Genomic DNA, 23,591 nt, shown 5'->3' on the forward strand with positions numbered 1-23,591 from the left:
GTCCTGGCATGTTTATTTACTGTCAATCCAGACAGTAGGAAAGAAGCCAAAATAAAAGCAGGAATTTAAATAATAACATTTCCTGATCTGTGGAGCTCATTTCTGTGTCTTTCTGGTCAGCATTTCCGTCAGTGCCTGCTGTTTGAAAAGTGATTTATAAATAAAGTTGGCCTGGCATGTTTACTGTATTTTGCATAAGCTCACACCTGTTTCTAATCCAGTAATCACCTCTAGCATAAATGTACTTGTCCGTTGTTCTTTGTCGGATCCTGCTGTTAGTTGCATTACGTAACAACATTTGGTTGGTAGATCCAGTTCTCTAATTCATCAATAAAATCCATTCAAAGCACAGCCTGCCTGCCTGATGTGTGCCTTTGGTCCTTCCAACAGTAACACATAACAAATAATACTTTTATTTCAGGCAAACATTTTACATGCCTATATGTTTCCAGGGTCGGCTTCTGCTACAAGCAAACTTTAGTGACTGCCACAAGAGGGCGCTAAAGCTACACGTTCCACCTCGTCTCAGAAAAACTAAAGTGTCCTGTCTTTACCTGTATTTTTCACATATTTTGTAAGTTACACTATAAATATTGGATATGAATAGAATAAATTGGAAAGACTAACCTTGCCAGGTCGATTTTTTTTTGTCGCTGCCTCTTTTAGGTTCTTGTTACTGGACCGTGCTGTTACACAAGGAGCGGCGAAGCGGACCACAGACGGTTATCACGGGAATGATGACAGCTAACCATTAGCAGCAAAATGAAACCAGACAGTTAGCAACCAAAAGAAGTTTGGTGACGCATCAGTGGCTTGGAAAAACAGAAAGAAAAAAAAAGAAACATTATGAAGGAAGAAAGGAATACAGCCAAAGGATACAAACAGCAGGTTTGATGACGACATGGGCAGGAGAAGTGGAGATGTAATTCACATCAAGATGTGTAACTTTAACTGGGGGCTGTTTTGTTTGTAAAATATAACAAATGGTGTTATTGTAGTGCGTCGTCAACGGAGTTAGGAATCTCTGCATGATAAACTAGGGCGCCCCCACAAAGCTCTGTGTTTCTCATAGGACGATAAATGGTGGCGCACTGCCTCCAAACTATTTCTCTTGCAAATAATCACCGACCTCTTTGTGAAGAACTGCTTAGTGCAGGTGTAAAGACAGACTGAAGGTTTATAAAATATTGTTAGCATAAAATGCTATTATGCTTTTGAGACTACAGTTACCATCGTTTCACCCTCCGGAACTAACAAATCTAGATTTCCACAAAATAAGGACACAGAGAACATTTTTCTACAGGTAAAACATTTACGGTTTGTGACCTATAAACCAAACTTTAATTTAATCTCCAGATTAGATTGCACTGTTTCTTCTTGTTCTATTTTAGGACATACTTGTGTAACCCAGTGTCTAGACACCATCATTTTGGGTAAAATTTATGCTCTTTTTTTCTTATATAAACTGAAAAAAAAGCATAATTGATGCCAGTAGAAAGTCAAAACAGCTTAAATGTGTCTCCATTATGTAAGAAATAGTGAGATTCCAGAAATGATGTCATTTCCTTTGCTTTCCTGTCCTCTCTACTTATGCTGCAGATCTTCACATTGTATTGTTTTCCAAAAGAAACTGAAGTAATATTTACATTTTTATTCAGCAGTAAGCTTGTTTGTTCCTCTTAAAGCCTCTTTGCTCCCTCATTCCACCTCAGCACTTTTATCTTTTCTTTTTTTTTTCCCCTCTTGTCCCCCTTGGCTGTGTCTCCAGCTGACATATGAGTGTGGTCAGAGGTTATGTGGTTGTAATTAGGAGGGCTGTGCCGGAGCGATAGACCCCGTTTCCTGTTTCCAGACTACAACAGATCGTCTTGCAGCCCAGCCAGCGCTGAAAACAGCTGTTAGCCCCAGGGCTCGCTCCTCAAACTCTTAAATTTAAATAAAACTGTCTTTTATAGTCTCATAACTCGTACTGTAAGGTTCCCACCGACAACCCAGCTCGCCGCTCAGTCATTCCCTTTCTTGCTGGGTCGGTTACATAACTGCAGCACTGCCCACTGGAATCCTCTGGCCTCTGACTGACACTGACCGAACGCTGAGTTCAGTCTGAAGACCTTCATTTATCTGGAGGAAGGAATTAAAAGCATGCGCACTAATGCTGAATGCGGGTCATGCATAAAACGAAAAGTAAATGCTTTATTTTGAATGCTGGTACCTTTTCTAGTCACTTTTTTTAAAAAAGAAATGTCTGAAAAGTATAAATACAATGACAGCATAGCTAAGTTTGCATCTGATGGCTGTTCTGCTTCGCACTTTGCTGCTACAAAGTATGAAACTGCCTATCGTTTCCAGACAAGTCTGACTCTGTCCCACCACAGGTACTAATACAGCCACTATCATAGCAGTAGATAGTACTGCTATGATAGTACTAGGGCTAAGGTCACGGTTTAAAGGGCACCGCTTGGTCTCAATGTGAACCCTTTTGCAAGGCACTCATGATATAGTCATTTTCTTGACTGAGTAGAAGAAGGAAGACTGTCCTCTGTGACCCTACGTGCTTTGTACTTCCTGACTAGATCTTATCACCATGGCAACTTTCTGAAAATCTCCTCAATTATGTTTTGATAAAGTTTGAAGTGAACTTTATCATCTTATAAAGGCTGACAGGTTGTCAGGCATCTCCACGGTCTCCTCCGGTTCATTCAGTCAAGATCCTGTGTAAGTTTAGAGGGCGTTCTTGTCAGCTTTAGTCTTTTTCCAGCCTGCAGTATGTTTTCTAGAAGATCATGTTGTGTGATGACCCCTTCAAAGCAGCTATTTATGGAGGAAAGAGGGGGGAGGATAAGTTGATGGGAAAATTCAGCAGTCTAACAGAGCCAGTTTAATGGCTTGATAGCTTTTGCTATCAGTGACCTTAAGTATTTTTTTAGTGATTCCAAAAGAGCTCTGTATTTCAGTCTGTTTTCCCTCCCCAGTGCTGAAATCTTGCCACTTGTGTACAGTGCTAAACAGGATGTACTTTGGCTAGCCCATTTCTAATCACTGACAGCGGAAATGCAGAGTGAAAACACGCCGATGTTCATGAGTGTTTACATTTGAAAGATAACAAGGATGTTATGGAGGAAGCAGCAAAAAATGCTTCGTCTCACTGTTACACATCCTCGATTTTACATTAATTATTTACCATCAACTTACATTTTGCATTTATACTGAAGAGTTCAAATTGTTTAATTTACTGCAGCTGGTAGTGAGAACTGAAATCTGTTCAGCTGTTGGACTGTTTCCGCTCTTATGTTTGCTGATGTACCAGAAAACACTTTTCGGTAACACTTTATTTGAAGGGGGGTGAATAAGACTGACATGACACTGTCATAAACACCTGTCATGAACATGAATAAGCCTTCATGAATATTTATGACTGTTGTCATAAAGCGTCATTCGGTAAATTATGACACTTTTAGTACAAAGTTGACATTATTCAAAATGTCTTTGTTATGACAACTTGACATTAACCAAGAAATCATCACTGATATAAATTTGTTATAAAAGTATCACTGATTGCACTTTAAAAATTAGGTAACTTTAATTATTAAAGGTAAAGTTTAAACAGTAATGATTTCTTGGTTAATGTCAAGTTGTCATAACAAAGACATTTTGAATAATGTCAACTTAGTGTCATAATTTACCGAATGACGCTTTATGACAACAGTCATAAATATTCATGAAGGCTTATTCATGTTCATGACAGGTGTTATGACATGTTTATGAAAGTTTCATGACAGTCTTATTCAACCCCCTTCAAATAAAGTGTTACCCACTTTTCTTTTTCTAAACGTGAGGAAGTATGGGGAGATTTATTTTTTTATTTTTTTACTTCATGTCCCTCCACGACTTTGAATCATGCGTGTGGCTTTTGGTGCTTTGAAAGGTGCATGTCTGTTGGGATCAAAGGTGTGGAAATGGTCATTTTCAGACACATCATGATGGGGTGCGCTAATCTCGCTTTGAAGAGCTAATCTTTTTCATGACAAAAGATTATCTAACACGAGTGCCTCAAGTGGTCAAATAATCATTAGTTAAGTCCCAAAAATGAAAAAGTTCAGACTCGACTTTAACTTGCTCACCTGAAGGCTTGAGGCCTGACGTGAACTCCTGAGTCTGAAGACGGCGTCAGATTTCAGGTTTGGTACCAGAAACATCGTCTCTGTTGTGTCTTTGCATAAAATCCATAATTCAATCAGGGCTGCAGCTGACTATTATTTTAGTAATCACTTATTCGATCAAATATTCTGTCGGTTTATTGATTAATCTGGTAAAAAAAAAAAAAAAAAAAAAAAATTGGCACATTCTGCAGATTTTTTGTTTAACCACTTAAGCTTATTTTACACAATACTAGCAATATTTTTTGTATTAACCAATTTAGTGCAGTATGGGAGATTCACTAAATTCCCATAATGCACTATATATATATATATATATATATATATATATATATATATATATATATATATATATATATATTTTTTTTTTTTTTTTTTTTTTTATAGAATCTGAACCAGGTGAAACTATGCAATTTGCGGAGGACATATTTAGGAGTAAAGATGTCTTCTTTTTTTACTTTTTACAGTTTGGTTTCATTTCTGCCTGGAGTTCTTTCATCAAATATCCTTTTTAAGGAGTCTGCATGTCCCAATTAACAGCTTAAGTTTAGTCGATTACTAAATTAGTTGACGGTTATTTCATTAATTGATTAATCCGATTAATCTGATTAATCGTATCAGCCCTGAATTCAATACAAAGTCAAAGAGGGCATTTAAATCCAAAAGATCATCAAGTGCAACATAATGATAAAAATATCTTTGTGCAGGCCTTCACAGGTAATCAGATGTGAAATGTTTGCTGGCGGTGGCTGTTCCAACTAAATTCAGGTCAATTTGCTGAACGTTTGATGTGAAAAGAAGTCCCTGACAATCTTAAGACCTCGCTGCAGGATTTACCCTGGACTCCGCTGGTCAGTTTCAAGAGCTGAGCTGTTTTTGATCCGGAGGCCTGCCAGGAAAGAGATTTGTGAAACCAAACGCCAGATTAGAACACAACATCAGTTTTCTGCTGAACAAGATCGTCAGAATGGCGTCTCTGAAGAATAAAACTATTTGTACAGATAAAGGAAAGAGTCGTTTTCAGCTAGAGAAATAGTTTTTTTTTTTGTTTGTTTTTTAAAGTTTGGTGCCGACCGAATCCTTCGCAGGAGAAACCAAACATCAAGCAAGATGTGAAACATAATTGTGGAATGTTGCAGTTTGGATCGCTCTGCTCCCTCTGGGACGCTGCAGCTCACAGTTGCTGCTTAACTTTTCCACCTAAAATCAAAAGTGAATGAAAAGCTGAATGTGAACTGTAAGCTAACCTTCCGACAACATGATTGATTAATTGTGGATTCGCCTAATAGGCCCAGGACGCCTCTCTGTTAGGGAGCCAAAGTAAAAAATTTGAGTTGAATCCAGTTGAAACACTTTGGGAGAAATCTGAAGTGAAGCAGGAAAGTCCCCCAAACATCTGGCAAATGAAGAGGCTGCTGCATGAAAGAGAAGTCGAATGTTTTACTGCCGTAGAGACGAGTGGAGAATTATGTAAAGTACCTACATCAAGATACAAGCTGCGTCAAGTCAGATGTGCCTCCTGCCTCCCTTAAGGACGGCAACATCTGTTGAAAATGCATTTCCTTTTTGTTGTTGTTGTCTGGGACCACAGCAGAGCAGAGGAGCAGAAACTGCAAACATCCAGGAGACACTTTGCACTTATTACCTAAACAAGTTGCTTTGTTTTTTTTTAAAACACAACTTTAAGGTTTTATGTACTTTCATTTAACAGCTGCAGATTGCAGGTTTTGATACAAAAACATTCCACACTTACATTTGTGAAAATGTAAGTGTGACTGAACCGTCACTAACGTTTCATTTCTCTAGTACGGAGCCCCCTAGAGGACATGGGGAAATTTTTTCTTTTGCGAAACTTTTGAGCATCATGAGTCAAACTTCGTCTCTCTTGAAGGAATGAACTCAGAAACCCTTCACACTGACACGGTTGTTTCCAATTAAGTGTGAGAATTTATTAACAAAATAGCCCAAATTTATAGCTGTATTATTCCACAAATAACTTCTTTCCTTAGCTACTGGGAAAAAGGAATACAAGACTAAACCTTTCCTGCTTTAGAAGTCCCAAAATTATTTATGCCTGCTAAATGCCACAATAATGAGCGTGAGATTTTATCAGAGATTGTTTTTTATCACTTTTTTTTTCCAGATTCACAGATTAGCATATGTCTTTTAAGCAATACGATTTGGGCCAAATATTTTGTATTTTCTTCCACAAACGTCTCACAGATTGCAGGAATTTTGGCCCAGATCTCCAGGCTGAATTGGTGTGACTGAGTCAGGTTTATAGACTGCCTTACTCACACTCAGACATTTTCTGCACTGCACACAGAGCTGTTTGTGAACAAACATGCACACTGTGCTTTTCATTTATTGGAGACAATGTATGGTTCTCTTCATACCCAGAATAAAGAAATGCTTAGTGCTGGTCTCTCACGTAAATTCCCAACATAACCCACTGGATAATATGTCTATAAAGATGTGGAAAATGTATTTTGGTAAGCCTTCACTGTAACTTTCTTCAGTTGTTGTCTGTTTGTAGAGCTGGCTGCCGTCGGGAAAAGAAAAGGACGAAGCTGAGGTGTTGTGTCAGCCAGTGCACAGTGTTGCGTTTTATTTTCTCTGCTGCTCTCGCTGCTTTTGCACTTTTTCTGACTTCCATCCTCCTGCAGCCTTCGGTGCCCTCCGATTCACCTTACAAACAAACATTATTATCTATTTTCACAGTGGAAGCGATAAAGCCGCTTCTCTCACATCCTCGGCCTGATTGTATCATCGTACCGCTTCCGCTTTGACACGGATAATGCCGAATGCCTTCAGATCCTGAGCCGTTTTCAAGCCTCGCTCGTACAGTTTTCCTTCCCTCTCTGCAGCAGATCGGTGTTTTCTGTCCAAAGAAAGCTTTTTTCAGAACTTGTTTGGCTTCACGAGGAAATTCAAATTTGTCTTTGTGTCACGTTGAGATAAAGTATTTAGTTTTATATGGCTTGGACATTTCCTCTGAATAGAACTCTTGACTTTTTGAGGTGTTTTTGAAAATTTAAAACATCAGTCCTTCATCTTCCCTATATATAAGGTTGGGTCGTGGGGTGAACAAGTCCAGGAGGGAAATCCAAACCTCCACATTCATCCGATACCTGATAACTCTCTCCAGCAGCTCAACAGGGGATCCAAATGTGTTCTTAGGTCTGGTCTTATATAGATATATATAGATATATAGTGTCTGCATTGGCCCCCGGGTCTTCTCGCATAAGTATGGAGTTTCATGGTATCTTCACATCTGATAGCTTGGTAGACTTGGTTTGATTGGGACCAGCATTTTTTTACATTTTCAGCTGCTGCGGTTCTCTTTCACACTGCACTGTGTCAAACAAACCAAACCCTGTGAAAAACCTGTTCCACCCCTGGCCTGTGGTGGCGCTGCACCAAGAACTACTGAAGGAAACGAGAAGAAGACATGAGTGCAGCTTCCTTCTTCACAAAATGTAAACCAAATTGGAGTTTAGGGGTTGTACGATTTCACGTTTGTCGATGTTAAGAGACCTTTGAGCCATTTCTTCCACTAGTCACTTCTTGCTTTTGGAGCGGTCTTCAGTCCGCTTGCATTCGAACTGCACCAGAGTTCGGTTCAACCAAACCGTGACAGAGGATTTTAGGCCAGACCAGAGTTTGTTTTTTTGTTCCACGTCAGAATTCGACTACACGTTCACACCTCTCCAAACGAACCGGACTAGAGTTTGATTAAAGTGGACTAAACAGGGCTGGTGTGAAAGCATCTTTAGAGGTGAGCTAGCACATCTTTAAACCACCAGATCACTGTGTGGTGCAGGTGACATTCAGAGTGTTAACTACCTAAAGCTAAGTAATGTAAGTCCTGTTGACTGGCCCAAACAGATAATGAAGCTTGTTAAGAAGAACTATGTTCTACTTTAAGTTTTCTATGTTAGTTCCACAGTGTGGGATGAATTGTAAACATTCTGTTTTGTGCTAATATGGTGTTAAAATGTTTACCATGTGGGTGTGTCCTCTGTGGCAGCCATCTTGTGTTCCAGCTAAAGAGGAAGGCTGCCTCAAATGTAGCTATTTTGTAGGAAGTGAGCTGGTAAGAACAGTCTTAAGATTGGTTGACAGTTTGAAGAAAGTCAAAGTACGCTTGCTCTTATAACTTATTAAATTCGTTATTTGAACACTGGTACGTACATCAGTCTCCCTGACTTGTTTTGCTGTTTTTTGAATCAATAGATGTCTCTTTGAATCTATGACGGTTGTCAATTTTTAAATTTTTTGGTAACTGAAATTGGCTCAGTATAGCAATAAAATATTATAATCAGATTGCTGGTGATCCAGTATGTACTCTTCACTTACCATTTGCTAAATGGAAGTTTATCTCAAATTTTGCCATTCTGTGTTTGGATAGGAAGCACCTCCGACCAAAACAAAGTCAAAACAACCTGAAGTAGGTGAGATTTAGAAACTTTCAGTCTTCCTCCAACTCACACAGCTCGTCTGTTGTGCCTGTTGTTGGAACAGCCTCCATCATTCTGGGCTGATGAAGCAGGAAAAATGCCATGTGTTGTTCCTCCCGCAGAGCTTTGCAGATCTCCTCTGAAAATCTAAAGTATTTACAACGCCGCAGCGTGTTTTCCTCCAGCGAAGCGTCCCTTTGGACGGCATCGCTAATGGGAGAGGTGCGGCCAAACAGATGGAGCCGCAGACTCATCTGCTGTCTCCGAGATATTTAAATGGGCTTTTATTTGTTTGTGCCGGAGAAGTGGCTCGTTTACGGGGTTAATCTCGAATCCGGTCTCCCCTCGTGGGCTTCAAGCGCTTCGTCGGGAGCCAAAAAGCATCAAGAATCAAACAGTGAGGAAACTTTTCATAGCAGAAGTGCAAAACAAACTCACTCCTTTGCAAAAAGATTTCAATCGAGATCTGGACAGAAGAGGCACCTGCTTTTATGCGGGACAGATGAAATTATGCAATATTTATTTATTTGCGTGTGTCAGTGACATAATACAAGATGACCTTATAAAGAGGAAAACTGTTTACAAATAGTTTACAGCCTCAACAACATGAGTGATTACAAATCTGGAAGCCATTACAGACAGAAAATATACAAATATTTACATAAAACTGCTCTGCAGTTTGTAGTCCGTCCAGCAAGAATACAAGGCGTTTCTTTAGTAAATCCCTGACGTATGCTTGGATTAGAACACACAGCAGATTTGTTGTTCATTTTTCTAATATTCAGTTCACTAACATAATAAAAAAATACAGGTTTACATGTGAAAGAAAAGCAACAGTTAGTGATGTTTTTTTGTGTGAATTTTACGAAATAAAATGTGCAATAAATGTTGAAAAAGATATTGGTTTGTGATGAAACTTGACCTAATTTTGAATGTTTTCGTATTCAGCTGAAGAGACTGATGGTCCAGGTTTTTGCAACAGCTGTATCTAACTTAGCAGTAGAACAAACGAGGTTCACAATATTTTGATACTGTAATTGCTGAAAATACCTTTTTTTTTTTTACAAGGTTATATTCAGCCATGCCTCTTTTCATTTCATTTATAATTAATGCAGCACTCTGAGAAAACAAGCAAGCAGAAAAATACTCCTGGCCTGACAGACACCGTTTTGAAGAACCTTTTTAAAATCTAGGTCAGACAAAGTTTAGTTATGAGCAATAAACGGAAACTTCTAACAGTCAAACTTACAATATGGAGGACTTTATTTATTTAAAATTTTAAACCAAACAAAATGCATCCCGGGAAAATTTAATGAAGAATAAAACAAAGCCTGCATGGGAATTGGAAAGAAACACTGCAGCAGTGTTCACACTGGCATGACGTCTGTACTTGTTTATACTGCTAAGTTAGTGTCAAGTTTGTTTTAAAGGGGTTTTTTATGCAGCACATGTGTCGTTTGTGCTTCAGATCTCTTTGATATTTATCATCATTACTGATTTCCACTGAATGATTTACCAAAGTACCATTCATCTTTTATTCAGGGTGAGAACAATTTTTTTTTATCAAGTGTAAAAAGAATGCACTCAGTTAATTTCTAATGTGAGAGAAAACAAACTGACAAAATTCTGAAAAATCGATTTGATTTCATTTGGCATAAAGAAGTGTGCAATTAAAGTTTTTAAAAACACGGAGAGATGATGTTGGGATTTGAACATTACCATGTTGGAGTCTTCTTCTGATGGCCAAATGTTAATAGCTAATAACTCTAGCTAATAGAAAATAACTAAAGTTAACAGCTAATAACTAAGGCCAAAAGCTAATAACCATAGCTAACAACTAACACTAATGGCTAATAATGAGTTAATAGCTAATAGCTAACTACTAAAGCTAATAACTAATAATTAAGTTAATATCTAATGACTATAGCTAGTAGCTAACTACTAAAGCTAATAGCTAATAACTAAATTTGGTCCACAAGAGATGGCCCTATAGATATTTTATAGTTGGTCTGATTGCATTTAAACTCATTTTTCTTCCATAAACCCCATGAAAAGAATTTCAGAGGAAATTTTTAGCACCACAAAGAACATGAAGCATGACCTAATTTGTACAAAAATATAATTCAAGTACAAAAAGATTTCTCTGTTTTCTTTCCCAAATACTACTTATTTATTGTTCCTTTTTATTTATTTATTTTTTGGGCAGCCTCTATTTATGAAAGCAGCACATTTCCTCTCATTGGTGAAAGAAATATTCAATAGCACCACTTGTACAATATTCTCTACTACAAAATGTTGTAGTAGAGAATATTGAAAGAATTGAAAGAAAAAAAAAGTGAATAACCGAACCTAGATGCTCTGCCAATCCCGATTTCACTTCCAGTCTTATTGGATGCCCGGCGCCACCAGGTATCCATTGAACGTGATGTAAACATCCACGTCGTCGCTGTAGATGGCGTTCTCCCGCTCCCGCTTGTAGAGGCGGACCCACACCTCGTCGTTCAGGGCCAGGTCCAGCATGACGCTCTGGCTCTGCATGATGGACCTCTCGCTGGGCTGTGCGTACAGGATCACCTTCTCCTTGTCGTTGTGCATGAGGTGCAGGTAGGTCTCCTTGAAGTTCCAGGTGTGGATGTTGACGTTGAAGAAGTAGATCCCCGGCACGTAGCAGTAGAACTTTCCCTTGAACATGTTGAAGTGCTCATGGAGGTTGACGAACACCGTGTCGAAGACCAGCGCCTGGTAGTACTCCACGCTGTGCAGGGACTTGCGACGCCCAACGGAGAAGGAAGAGTGCGGGATCTTGCAGGCATCACCGGGGGCGCCCATCTGGCCTTTGCTGCCTTTTGGCCCCAGGTGTCCTCGCTGCCCGGCGGGCCCTTCCAGACCCGGCTTCCCAGGCGTGCCTTTGTCTCCTCGGTCGCCTTTGTCACCTGCAGACACAGGAACAGGGGGAAGTTTGATGGAGGAATTTGCTATCTACATAGAAGACAATGACACAAAAAAAAAACATTGGCTGTTGTACATAGCAATGGTAGCTATGCATATGCTATGTTTTTTTTTTTTGTTATTTTGTTAGATTAATTTTCTAATCCTCAGTGTTTACCTCTTTCTCGCTCTCTCTCCCCTCACACCTGCAACCAGTTAGCCAATAAGCCCAGGTATTTTGTTCAGCATTCAAATTCCCAGTACTTAAGCTCCTCATTCTCAGTCACTCCTTGCTGGTTGCTCCCGTTACACCCTGTTATTTTCTCTGTTTCTTCCCTGTGTTCCCTCCTGGCTTTTTTCATTGGATTTATGGTTTGTGTTTTTCTCTGGCTCCCTGTGATTTTTGTAAGTTTGTCCATCATTATTTTCATTAAACATTTTTCATTTACTCAACATGTTTACCTTTCTGCATTTGGGTCCACCATCAAAACGAAAGCTAATTATGAAGTTATTGGAAATGTGAGCTTTCAGAAGAGGCTGCATGTTTTCTGATCCAGTTTTAACTGAATAAGTTACAATAAATTCTGTTATACATGTAGATTAAAAAAAGCCTCTAAGGGGTTTTGCTAATTTAATGACTTCTAACTGAGACCGGCTTATGGGGGCAGAAAGAAACTTTTCCTCACTTTCTTCTTCTGCTACTCTCCAATTTATTATTTTTGTTAACTTTTAGGGGTTTTCTGTTTCCGTAGAAGCTACACCTGGTTTGACGTTTTGTTTGGTTGTGAATCCTTCCTGAAGGAACTCTCTCCATCTCCTGCTATTAACTTCTTTCTTTTCATTAACATAGAAAGTTCTCCAATATCAGCTCTTCTTCCTTTTTTGTGTCTCTGCTCTGTCAAACCTTGAGTTGGCCGCTTGGACTGAGCCAGGTTCTGGTTCCGCTGGAGTTTTCTTCCTGTTAAATGATAGTTTTTTTCCTGTCACTACATGCATGCTCAGTGTGAAGCATTGCAGCAAAGCTAGTGATAGCCGCCATGTACTCGTCCAGGAAGAGTGAATGCTACAAGGCAATGACTCGGTGCAATCTGCTGAAGTTCTTTAGACCTAAAATTTTAATAATAATCTGAGCTTGATGCATTGTTTCATAACTAGGACCAATTGGACTGCATGTGTGCTTGAACTGAAATTACATTCGTTGTGAAATGACGCTGTCTGAATAAACTGAATTGAATGTAATTGCAGATTTGCACTTTTGAAGAACTACTCCTGATATGACTGAACAGTCTGTTCTTTTTTGGTATGCTCTCTTTTGGCTTGAAGGTTACACTATATAAATCTACATTTATTTAGATGTGCATGAGCTGATTGGTGTAGACGGTTTCTCTCCATTACGCTTCACAATCTTTTTACAGTGTGTGGAGTTCTGACTTAGACGCTCAAAAGTCTTTATGTTTAATGATGAATAAAGATGTGGACTTTGGGTTTGAAACATTACCATTAAGCCTGAGAGTGAATCTGTCATAGTTCAGAGGTTATGATTGTTGACTTTTGGAGCTTTTTTTTTTTTTTAAAGTTAAATCCAAAAGACAAAAGGTCAGAGAAGATGTGACGTTTTAGTTGCTAACGGTCCAACATGTGAAACCACAAAAATGATTATATACTGTTTAAACTACTCTGGTTAAGTTGGTTGTGAAGTATCTGAAGCGACATTTTATGTAATAAAACCAGGCTTCAAAATGTAGTAAAATATCACTGAAACCAAAATAAATGGCACAAATGTAATAAAATCCTTTCTGCTATATATATGTAATAACATTGCTACACTTTGCACCAATTCCAGCCATCAGGTATCTTGAAATTGGCCTCTGTCTCTTTAAGGCTCCTGTTATGTTGAGGGTCAAATTGATCCTTTAAAAAAAAAAAATCATAAAAAAAATAAATAAATAAAAAAGTTCAATGTATTTTTTTCTGCTTGAACCTTCTTCTGCTTGGCTTAAGTAACCTATTAAATTTAAATAGGGTAATTTTACATATTATCAACAAAATGAGCGAGTCAAGGTTTTACTTAGCCAAATTTATTTATTTACTTTTAGGTATAATTTAGAGTATTCCTGTCATCATCACACCTTAATTTCTAATGAATATAAAATATTAGTTATGTATTGGGTCCACTTCACATAGAGCACAAAATGATGTATGCACTAAGGCCTGCTTACAAATGACATGTTGATAATACAAATACAGGTACATGCTTCAATGCTTTTAATAAATCAACATCCAGGGCTTCTCTGAATCTATATTTTTGATGCATTTCCCTTCGATAGAAATTGTCAAAAGTTGTAAAGATTACTGGCACTGATTGTTTACCAAGAATCATTGAACTGTGGTTGATTTTAAAAGTGGTTCCTGGTTGTTTCTGTCAATGGAGCATCTAATTTTCTTTTCAACAGCACGTCTCGTATCTCATTTCCACTTAACCATGAATACATCGTTACAGTCAGCTGCACAGTTCCAGCATGATTGCTCTTCTGATTAAGCACAACTACACCAGGCACACGGCCTTCTGCTTTAAGTTGAACAAGTGATTAAAGCAAAGCGGCGCGGAGATACGTCAGTGTACTGGTGCCATTGTAGACAGAAAGAAAGAGGAGTAAATTTCACACTTAAAAAGTTAGAAATTTAGCATCACTTGTATCTCAGAAATGTTCTAGTAAAAACAAGGAAATTTCTCAGTTTGAAAAGTCAAAAATTTGCTTGAAGAAAACTCAAAACTTTTGAGATTAAACTCAGAAATCTTTGAGAAAAAAACTTAAAAATTCTAGAAAATTTGCAACTTTTCAAACTGACATGTCCACATTTTAATGATTAATGTCAACATATTTAAGTTTATTGCAGCAATTTTTTGATTTTACAAACTCAGAAGTTTCTTAGATTTCTGAGATACTTTAGCAGAGATTTACTGCTAAATCTCTGCAGTGTCTCTGCAATGAAATACTTGCAGAGACACAGGGATTAAAACGTCACAGTAAAACACAATATACCTTCTGCATTTCTTCCTGCATGGATTTTCTGTGCTTTAGGAGTCAGAAAAAAAAGAAAAACCTGAATTTCTCTCTGATCTTTAAGCTTCTTCCTAAAACCAACACAGTTTGGAGAAATACCACCGTGACACAGTAAGTTAGCTCGCTAGACTTGCGGTACCTTTGAGAATGGTCATGTTGATGACAGTTCTGACTTCAGGCATTTGGTAATGAGCGGTGGTGGCCGGTGGATCCAGCTGGTCGCAGCATCGCCTGCAGAGCCGAGTCGGCGATCTGGGTGAAGAGGAGACGCAGCACACCAAGGCGAGGAGGAACAGCAGCCTGGAGTTAGCAGTCAACATGGCTGCCATCACCTGAGGAGGCAGGACAGAAAAACAAAAGACATACTCATTGAACTATAATGAAAAAATCCTAAAACTTTTTTTTTAACACTTTTTTTTTCCATTGACCGTCTGAAACATCAAGTAGAAGCTAAAACCACGATTTTCTTTGTTGGTTTTGACTGTGTTAGATTTTTTTTTTTTTTTTGCATTCCTGTGGATTTCTGGTCAAATGTGCAAATACTTCTTTGACAATAAGAATATCCTCCACTGAAAGTAGTTCTCACACATGACTGCCAAACGTTATGGATCTGGCCATAACTCTTCTCGTTTAATGGAGGCCTGGAACGTGCTGCACATCTGAGACACACAGGATGAAGTTCATGCTGCGTTTACTGTGATTGAATTCTCCAGGGATTCAGAGTTGCAAACATAAAAACCGAAGCAGATCCTATAAACCTCTGTGGCTGATTCTTGGCCATTTGGAGGTGTTGGACCAAAAAAACACATGAGGCAAACTTCGAGACTAAAAATGAGGATATACTGCAGGATTCCTTTCAGATTGCATTCAAGTGAATGCAAACAAACAAACCAAAAAAAAGTATGGATTTGATCTTTTGATTTGCTTTCACAAATATTTCCAGGGGAAATGTGTTCACTTTCTAAACCCACAGATTTTTGTGCATGATTTCCCTGAATCACCTCAGAGATTTGTTTGATTTGCATGAAAATGTGGCAAAGTAGCAGCTCCCAGTGCATTCAAATACAAATGTAGTCCAAAACGCAGAAGAATAAACGACAGAATTATATTCATTGAAACAAATCCAGCCACCTAATCTCCATACTGACTTTATCTGTTCCAGAAATGCCCAAATATATGGTAGATCTCTGCCAACAAATATTTGTTTTTTTTCTTCATCTCTCTTTCATTTAATGGAATGAAATGGAGGAGTTGCAGAGTTCCAGCGTTAAGGTGGACAGTCAAGTTGACAGGTGAGCTATTAGTCGTTCTCAACATTTTACACTTTTTGGATGAATGAGAGCTGTTGTTAAAGGAGCAGTCTTATGTTAAATACATACATGATAATATAATTACATTTCCTCATCAAAAACATACCTGGAGTGTTGCTTTGTTTCTTTCATGCATGTTTGTGAAATCCATTAATCTCCATGGCAACCATTCATCTGTGTAAAACGCCTGGGTGGACCTAGCCCTGCCTTCGAGAGGAAGCTCCTCCCCTGAACTGCAGTTTCCAAGCTTCTGCATTACAGAGCAGCTCTCCCCTGAGACTTCCCCTCTCAGCTCCTTCAGACTAGTCAGCAGCAATTAGCAAACACCTGGTGGAACTGTTATCTGCTCCTATAGAAGTAGCTCCTATAATGAGCTACTTCTCAGGGCAATGGAGGTAAAAACATTGTTATAGGGTCAATAGAAGAGCGATGGAGTGGTGACGCCTTGGAGGAGGAGTTTCAGAAAGAGCAGGAGTTTCTTAAAGAGAGAAAGATTTAATTTCAAGGCATTAAATCGGGAAGTCATATTTGCCATTTATAAAATTTTTATAGCAACTAAAGCTAATAGTTACTTGACTGAGCTGTAAAATGGCACTATGTGCCTGTAAAACACAAAATGCTGTCACAATAAATCAAATGGGAGGTTTGCCATGTTGGGGAGACATGGAATAGTGCCCAGCTCAGTGGAGAACAAACAAATCCTGTAGAAAATGTCATATGTAGAACAAAACTGATTCCAATATGCTTAAAAAAAAGATTAATATCGGCCAATGTCAGTGCAGATATATTGTGCACGCCTAGTAATCATGGAAGAAAACCTGAAATAGACTTGAAACGTGGAGGAAGTTTTAACTCCTGCACAACAAATAAACATCCAAATCATTAAGTTTATTTATTAGAATTATCTGATTAACGCTGATCACCATAATGTGACCCCATATGCTCTTTTCTTTTAGCTTTTCAAAGCTAAAGAGTGGAAATTTTGGATATAAAAGCCCAATTGCATCACTGTGTTCATTGTTTTTTTTTCCTCTTTGTTGCATGTTCTTTCTCAGTATCCATTGTACTTCATCTCCATCTTTGAATCTCTCCTCCTTCTCTTTTCTACCACTTTCTCCAATAGTGGAAAGCGAGGATATAAAATAAAGCGTGATGAGACACAGGAGGGAAATAACAGAGCTCCTCTTGTGTTTTTCCAATGACGGATGAACGTTAATATTTCAGATGACGGATGGAGCTTGACAGTGAGAAAATGAAATGTTTGGAGCTCTGCCTCAACGTTTCTATCCGACTTCTGCCAGTAAAACACAACCACTGTAGTTATAATGAGCATCTGTGTCACTGTTGAAGTCGGCCTTCTGTCAGAGGACAAGCTAACTTTTCCAATTATATTTATGTTGTTGATTTAAAACTTCTCTTCTTAGTTTTGACATATACCAGAGTATTTATTGTCCTGCTGGTCTACACAGATTGCAGCAAATATGGAGTTTTGATATTCTTAAGCTATATTTTTCAAATAGAGTCCCAGTCAGTTGAGACAGATGGTTGGTGGGTTTTTTTTCCTCCCGTTTAAAGGAAAGCCCTTCGTTTCAACTGTCGCCAGATGCTTGCTTAGACGTTTGTTGTGAATTGGCGCCACATGAATCAACTGAATTGAACAGAACTCATCAAGAACAACTGTTAGAATAATTGGGGCAGATTTAATTAGCTCGCATTTACTTTGTTTTCTTTTTTCTCGGTTAAAATCCCTCCCAAAAAAACGTCCTTTAGCTCCTCTAACAAGTGACGATTTCACTTCAGATGAACCAAAGTTTGACAGACGAAGGAAAGTGGATTTGCTGGTTATCATTAAAACATCTTGTTTGGATATGCGTCATTTTAGCTGGCCTGCATTTTGTCCTAATCTTGACAACATTAATGTCCCTTACAGCTGGAGCAGGACTGATCGCCACCTGGACATGGAAACAGAAGATTTCCATTAAGCGTGCTCTTCCAGGGTGAATTGTTTTACCTCAGACGTTAGAAACCATGAGCGGTTTGCATTTTCTGGCTGTGAGTCAAAAGACTTATTAACTTGCTGAATGCAATGAGGTTTGACACCAAAGCTACAACACATAAAACCTGAACTGCAGTGTGTAGCCTCATTGCTGTAACCAGACTTGACATTTTCATAAAATACCTCTCCACATCTCAAGATCGGCTGCGAGTGACTTCTTTATGAAAATGTAACAGGTGTGTGTTTTTTGGAGTGTGTGTTTTGTGACGGTCTTCTGCAGGAAATTTCAGCTTGTGTCAAAAATAAAGATACAGAAACGCAAAGCGTTACACACATTTACCAGATCATCCACAACAGACACAAACAGTCCCTTGACATGTCTTGGTAGGTGTTGCATCATGAGGCTATGGATATTGTACAAGTGTGTCAATAGAAGTTACAAAACATAAAACATTATTTGGGTTGTTTTGAGCTCTTGCTAGCATAAAGATCAGAATGTCTCACTGCAATTCAGAGCAAAGGAAAGCCAGCTCATCAACTTTTATATAAACCCAGCTCCAATGTCTATTCTTATGACCCTGAAAGACAAATCAAATCATCTTTAAATCTAAAATATCTGGGACCATAGAGCACGAGGGGCTACTGCTGTAGGCAGGAAGCAGAGAGCTCTTTTCACAAAAAAAACATAAAATAAATGCATAAGATGGTAATGCATTCTTCCACTTATCGGCAACACAGCATTCTTACTTCTCCCAGAAATCTCAAATGAGCGCTCTTACTGGTATCTGGCTCTGGTTCCGCATCCCCAGAGCCACAACTAAGCATGGAGAAGTAGCATTCAGCTTCTATGCACCACTAATCTAGAACAAATTTCCAGAAAACTGCAAAACAGTCGAAACACTGACTGGCTTTAAATCAAGGCTAAAACTCAACTGTTTAGAGTTGATTTTGATTCATAATAACTGGAACATTTATCAATATATTTGATGTATATTTACTTGATGGCATTTAACAAAATGTAATGTTCATTACTTGCTTCATAATTACTTGCTGTATTGCGTTGTTACAATGTAAAGCACGTTGAACTGCCTAGTCGCTGAAATGGCTCTACAAATAAACTTGACTTGACTCAGTTACTCTGAACTGTACTTTCACACCATACAATTGTGTTATTTCTAAACCTTGGCAAAAAAAAAAAAGAAAAAGAAAAAGTGGAGCACAGAATCAGGGCAATAACTTTGACTCATGTAACTGAGCTCTATCTGTTGCATCATCGTTGGCTTTGACCCCATGTTAGAGAAGGGTCAAGTTCAGATATGTCCACACCCTAAAACCGCTTGCTCTGACAAAGAAGTTTAAATTTACTGCACTCACAGTTACTGGGTTGTCTGAACAACCCTCATTCTAAACCTCCTTCCTTTCCCCAAACAATCTATGTACAACTTGTCCAACTTAGTCCTAGCTAGCGCTTCAACGAAGTGAACACACTCTACTGGAACTGAGTCAACCACATCCAGCAGTCAGAGGGATTTCATTGTGGAAGCCACGTCTACAACGCCAGAGCATCAATTTGGTATGCAGCGGGAGTCCGGATAAACCCGACAGAAAGAGTTACACAACTCCCTTACGCACACGCGCTCACACACACATAAACAAAAAGCCGGGTAGCGCATCGGGGCGCGTGAGAACGCGCACGGGCGCCGTTACTGTAACTTTTGAACAAAGAAAAGTTCTGCTGAGTTGGCGACTTGTGAGGAACTTCAACAATCCTGCGCGTCTCTGCAGGCACGCAAACGCGCCGCCGGGTGTTTCTTTTCTTTTTCCTCCTTCCCGGCCAGCTTTTCTTTGACATTTTTCCTCTCTTTCTTCCCTCCGTCACTGTCTTCCGAGAATTTTCTGCAGACGCTCGCGCGCTCGTCGCAGGTCGCTAGCTGTCATAACGCGCGCGCGCGCGCGAGTGAGAAAGAGTGTGCGGGTCGCTTCTCTTACCTGGTGGATTTTCTCCACAGTCGAGGAGGAGGAGGGGGAAAAGAGGCAGTGCTGCTGCTGCTGCTGCTGCTGTCAGATTGAGAGGTGGAACGACTTAGAGGAAACCTCTCTAAAAACACACACACTCTCTCCCTACTGCTCAAGTCTGTACACTCACACACGACACACGCACACCCATAGCAGTCCTCCCTCCATCATGAAACTCTAGAAGTCAGAAGTTTATCTTCCTGCACACCAGTCTCCCCCCTACTGCAGAGGTTTAGGCTGCTGTTCCTCCTTCCAGATGTTCTGTCGAGAGCAGAGAGTGGCACTGACAACTTAAAGAGAAGTGTGTTTAAGTCATTACTCCTCCCTCTCTGCCTTCTGCCTACACACTGCACTTCTATACGGTGTGTTTTATGCATTGAATTGAGTGTTTAACATGGTGCTTTCCAATGCGGTCCTTTAATTTCAGCAATCTTAATTGCACACCAAGCAGTCATCTGCTGGTTTAATTCTCGAGCTACTGCTGAAAAGGCCGTGTTGTGGTGTTATCATGTAGGATTATTTCATTAAATACACTCAAATCGGTTGGGTTAAAAACGTTGAGAACTTAAAAAGCAACTGCTTTGGTTGGTACAGATGGTGATGAGAAACATTTGCTTTCTGGAAGCGTGGGCTATGTTGAAGTTTTACATTTTACAATCGCTATAACGTTTGGCCATTTGGCGGTATCGGAAATAGGCTTCGTTGTAAACAACCATCCCTCACTTAACTAACTGCGAAGAAAGAAGTTTCCAGTTGAACCAGGCAGCTGTTAATGTTAATTCAGTGATTGGAGGCGTGGCCAACACGGACTGAACGGCTTCGTTCGTTCACTTCCTCTGCTGCTAAAAATAGAATTCTGCTACAATTATAAAAAAGAGAAAAGTGACGTCATCTTCCACCTGATTGGCTGAATGAAATTCTGCTCAGGGAAATTCAGTTCAATGGGAGAAAAAATATATATAATGCAACATAATTTCATTCTCTTACCATTTCTTATTTTATCCTATTGAAAAGATTCAACAAATTCTGAACCGGTCATTTTATTATTCAATATGGCGGCCTGTGAAGAATGATGGAGCTCCTTCTCTTCTCTTCTCTTCTCTTCTCTACCCTGATAAACTAGATTGCAGATTTTGACTGAAAGCAGGGATGTCCAGAGTGTGTCCTGTGGACAATTTGAGGCATCTGAAATGATAGTGTGGCCCCTGTAATCACAATTTAAGAAAAACACAAACTGGTCAACCAACACAAAAAGTTGGTAGACCTATACTTTTTACTTGACAGCTTAAACTCTTCTTAAAATGTTGCATTTTGGGTAAAACACCAAGTATTTGTCTACTCTCAGCTGAATGTGATGCTAAGAAGGATCACAAGCATCCAGCAATCATTGCTCAATTTAACCCAATCTCTTTTTTTCTTCTTTTTTTTTCTTTTTTTGTAAAATAAAAACATCAAAAACAGTTAACCAAAAACTTCTGGAAATCCTATGCCTTAATACAGAAATCTTGAGATTAATTTCATTTTGGATCTACAGTGATTTACAGATGTATCAGGACTAGATAATTGTTGATCAGGTAAATCTAAAAATGTTACATTTATGTCCAGACATAGTTCATAGTTTTAGTTAGGAAAATAAAGTCAAGGTATCTTCACACTTTTTCAGCCCACAATTTGACAATAAACAAAACAAAACAAACAAACAAACAAACAAGAAAACAGAAATCAGTGAACAAAAAAATATCTTTGATCACCACTGACATCTGCAAACAGCTTTATCTCTTACGGCTAATTGAGTGTTTCATTTTATGCCCAGAGCCTATTGATTGTTTGCGGGGCTTACTAAAGAAAAGTCCTGTTTATCGGAGCTAACAAAACATTTTTACAGGCCTTAATCCCAAGCTGTTGTGCTAACACAATCATTCAATGAATACAACTGCCTAACTTGAACGAAAAGCTACAATTGCAGAACAACTTATTCTGACAAAAATGGATTGGATGAAATTGTCCTGATTAATGTTAATTAACTTCTGATAAGTACAAATAAATTGGAAAAAAAAAGAAGAGTGAAACATGATGATTTAATTCAATTTGAGATGAGATGAAACAAGCCTTGGTCTCCACAAACAAATCAAGTCAAGGTGGAGTAAAGTCCCACTTTTGTGCCATCAGCCTGAAGCCAGTTCATGCAGTTCTCGTTGAGTAAAACGCAGAACGATGGGCTTTGATGGTAAAGACAGATAATTACACGCCGATCGCCCCATGCGTTGCCTCGTAAAGTTTATTTGTTACCAGAAGCTCTTTAACTGCGATGCTGAATTCCTGCTCCATGCTTCACACTGAGTCACGTATGGTTTGTCCACCAAGCTTCAGGGTTTCGTTCTTCACATTTACAATGATTCATTGGGGCTGCTTCCCTTGAATCGTCTTCAGTCTGGTAACGCACACTGCAAAAATGCAAAGTTTTAACATAGATTTGTTTTTTGGGGGGGTTTTTTTGTCTACTTTCTAGTATGAAATATCTTGGTTCACTTGAAATAAGATAACACTGACTTATAGGTAACTTTTCAGAAAGATGCAGGAGTTTATTTTAAGTAAAAAAAAATCCTTAAGTACTAGCAACAAGACATTTTTCCTTAAGTGAAATAATCTGCCAGTGAAACTAATACTAATTTTTTTTTTTTACCTCAAACAAACTCCTGCATCTTTCTGAACAGTTAGTTTTATCTTATTTCAAGTGAACTAAAAGATTTGCATTAAAAAGTAGAGCAAAACTACTACTATTTTTTGTTTTTACAGTGAACCCACCTGTTTCCCCCTGTGAATCCTATAGATTTTGCTTTTTGCTGTTTCATTTTGACCCTTTCTTTGTTTTTTCCTGTAAATCCCACAAATTTTCTTTGATTATTTAACCCTGATTGCCATATGAATCGAACTGAACCTATCTTGCGTAGTAATGAACGAGTGTCTTCATTCTCCCGTGAATCGTAACTGACTACCACAGTGGCCAAACTAATAATATACAGTATTATGTGTTTTGCCCCATATCTCAGCTACATCCTTCACCTCTGTCTGTCTGTCTGCACCCATCACTTTTCTTTTTCTTTCATCTGTTATTCACTCGTTAAATCCAATTTTCCCATCTTCCTCCTGTGCCAGCAGCCGCACTCCTTCACACTTTTCAGCTCTTTTCATCTTCTTGTCATGCTGTCTTCTTCACTGGGATTTGCCATCAGAAGTATGCAGATTTGAGATCACTTTTTTGTCTGTCTCAATTTGCGAATCTCCTTCTAAATTTCTCTTTTTCACAATACTTAGGACTCTTTTTTAACGCTGTCAATCATGCTTATGTATGCTACTTACACCCTGCCAATTGTTCTCTGCTGTGCTACAGCTTCTTCCCAACAGCAGACCCTCCCATGCTAAGTCAAGCTAGTTAACATAGACACTATTGACACCAGATAAACAGTTTTTTGGTAACCTTTTCTGTCATTAGGACATTTAGCAGCATGTAAACAAGCTTGATTGACAGCGCTAAGACCTTTCCCTTGGCTCTGATTGGTTGTTTCTGACTGGGAGCGGTCCATTTCCTCAGACGGCTATAGAAGCACTGTGAGGAGGAGAAACCTGATCTTTTCACAGATTATCTGCCTTATATTGCA

At 38.9% G+C, this 23,591-nt stretch overlaps 1 protein-coding gene across 1 annotated transcript; it reads right to left on the minus strand.

Moving 5' to 3' along the window:
* Positions 1 to 9,120: 9,120 nt before the first annotated feature.
* Positions 9,121 to 20,192, minus strand: c1qtnf6b (C1q and TNF related 6b). The gene is made up of 3 exons (XM_014977487.2): positions 19,906 to 20,192; positions 14,750 to 14,942; positions 9,121 to 11,550 (listed from the first exon to the last, which is right to left on the minus strand). The coding sequence occupies exons 2-3, from the start codon at positions 14,937 to 14,939 to the stop codon at positions 11,003 to 11,005; spliced, it is 738 nt and encodes a 245-aa protein (XP_014832973.1). The 5' UTR covers positions 14,940 to 14,942; positions 19,906 to 20,192; the 3' UTR covers positions 9,121 to 11,002.
* Positions 20,193 to 23,591: the final 3,399 nt, after the last annotated feature.

Source organism: Poecilia mexicana, unplaced genomic scaffold, assembly GCF_051168715.1.
Source record: "Poecilia mexicana isolate PSO_F unplaced genomic scaffold, ASM5116871v1 scaffold_2, whole genome shotgun sequence".
In the NCBI taxonomy this organism is placed as follows: Eukaryota; Metazoa; Chordata; class Actinopteri; order Cyprinodontiformes; family Poeciliidae; genus Poecilia; species Poecilia mexicana.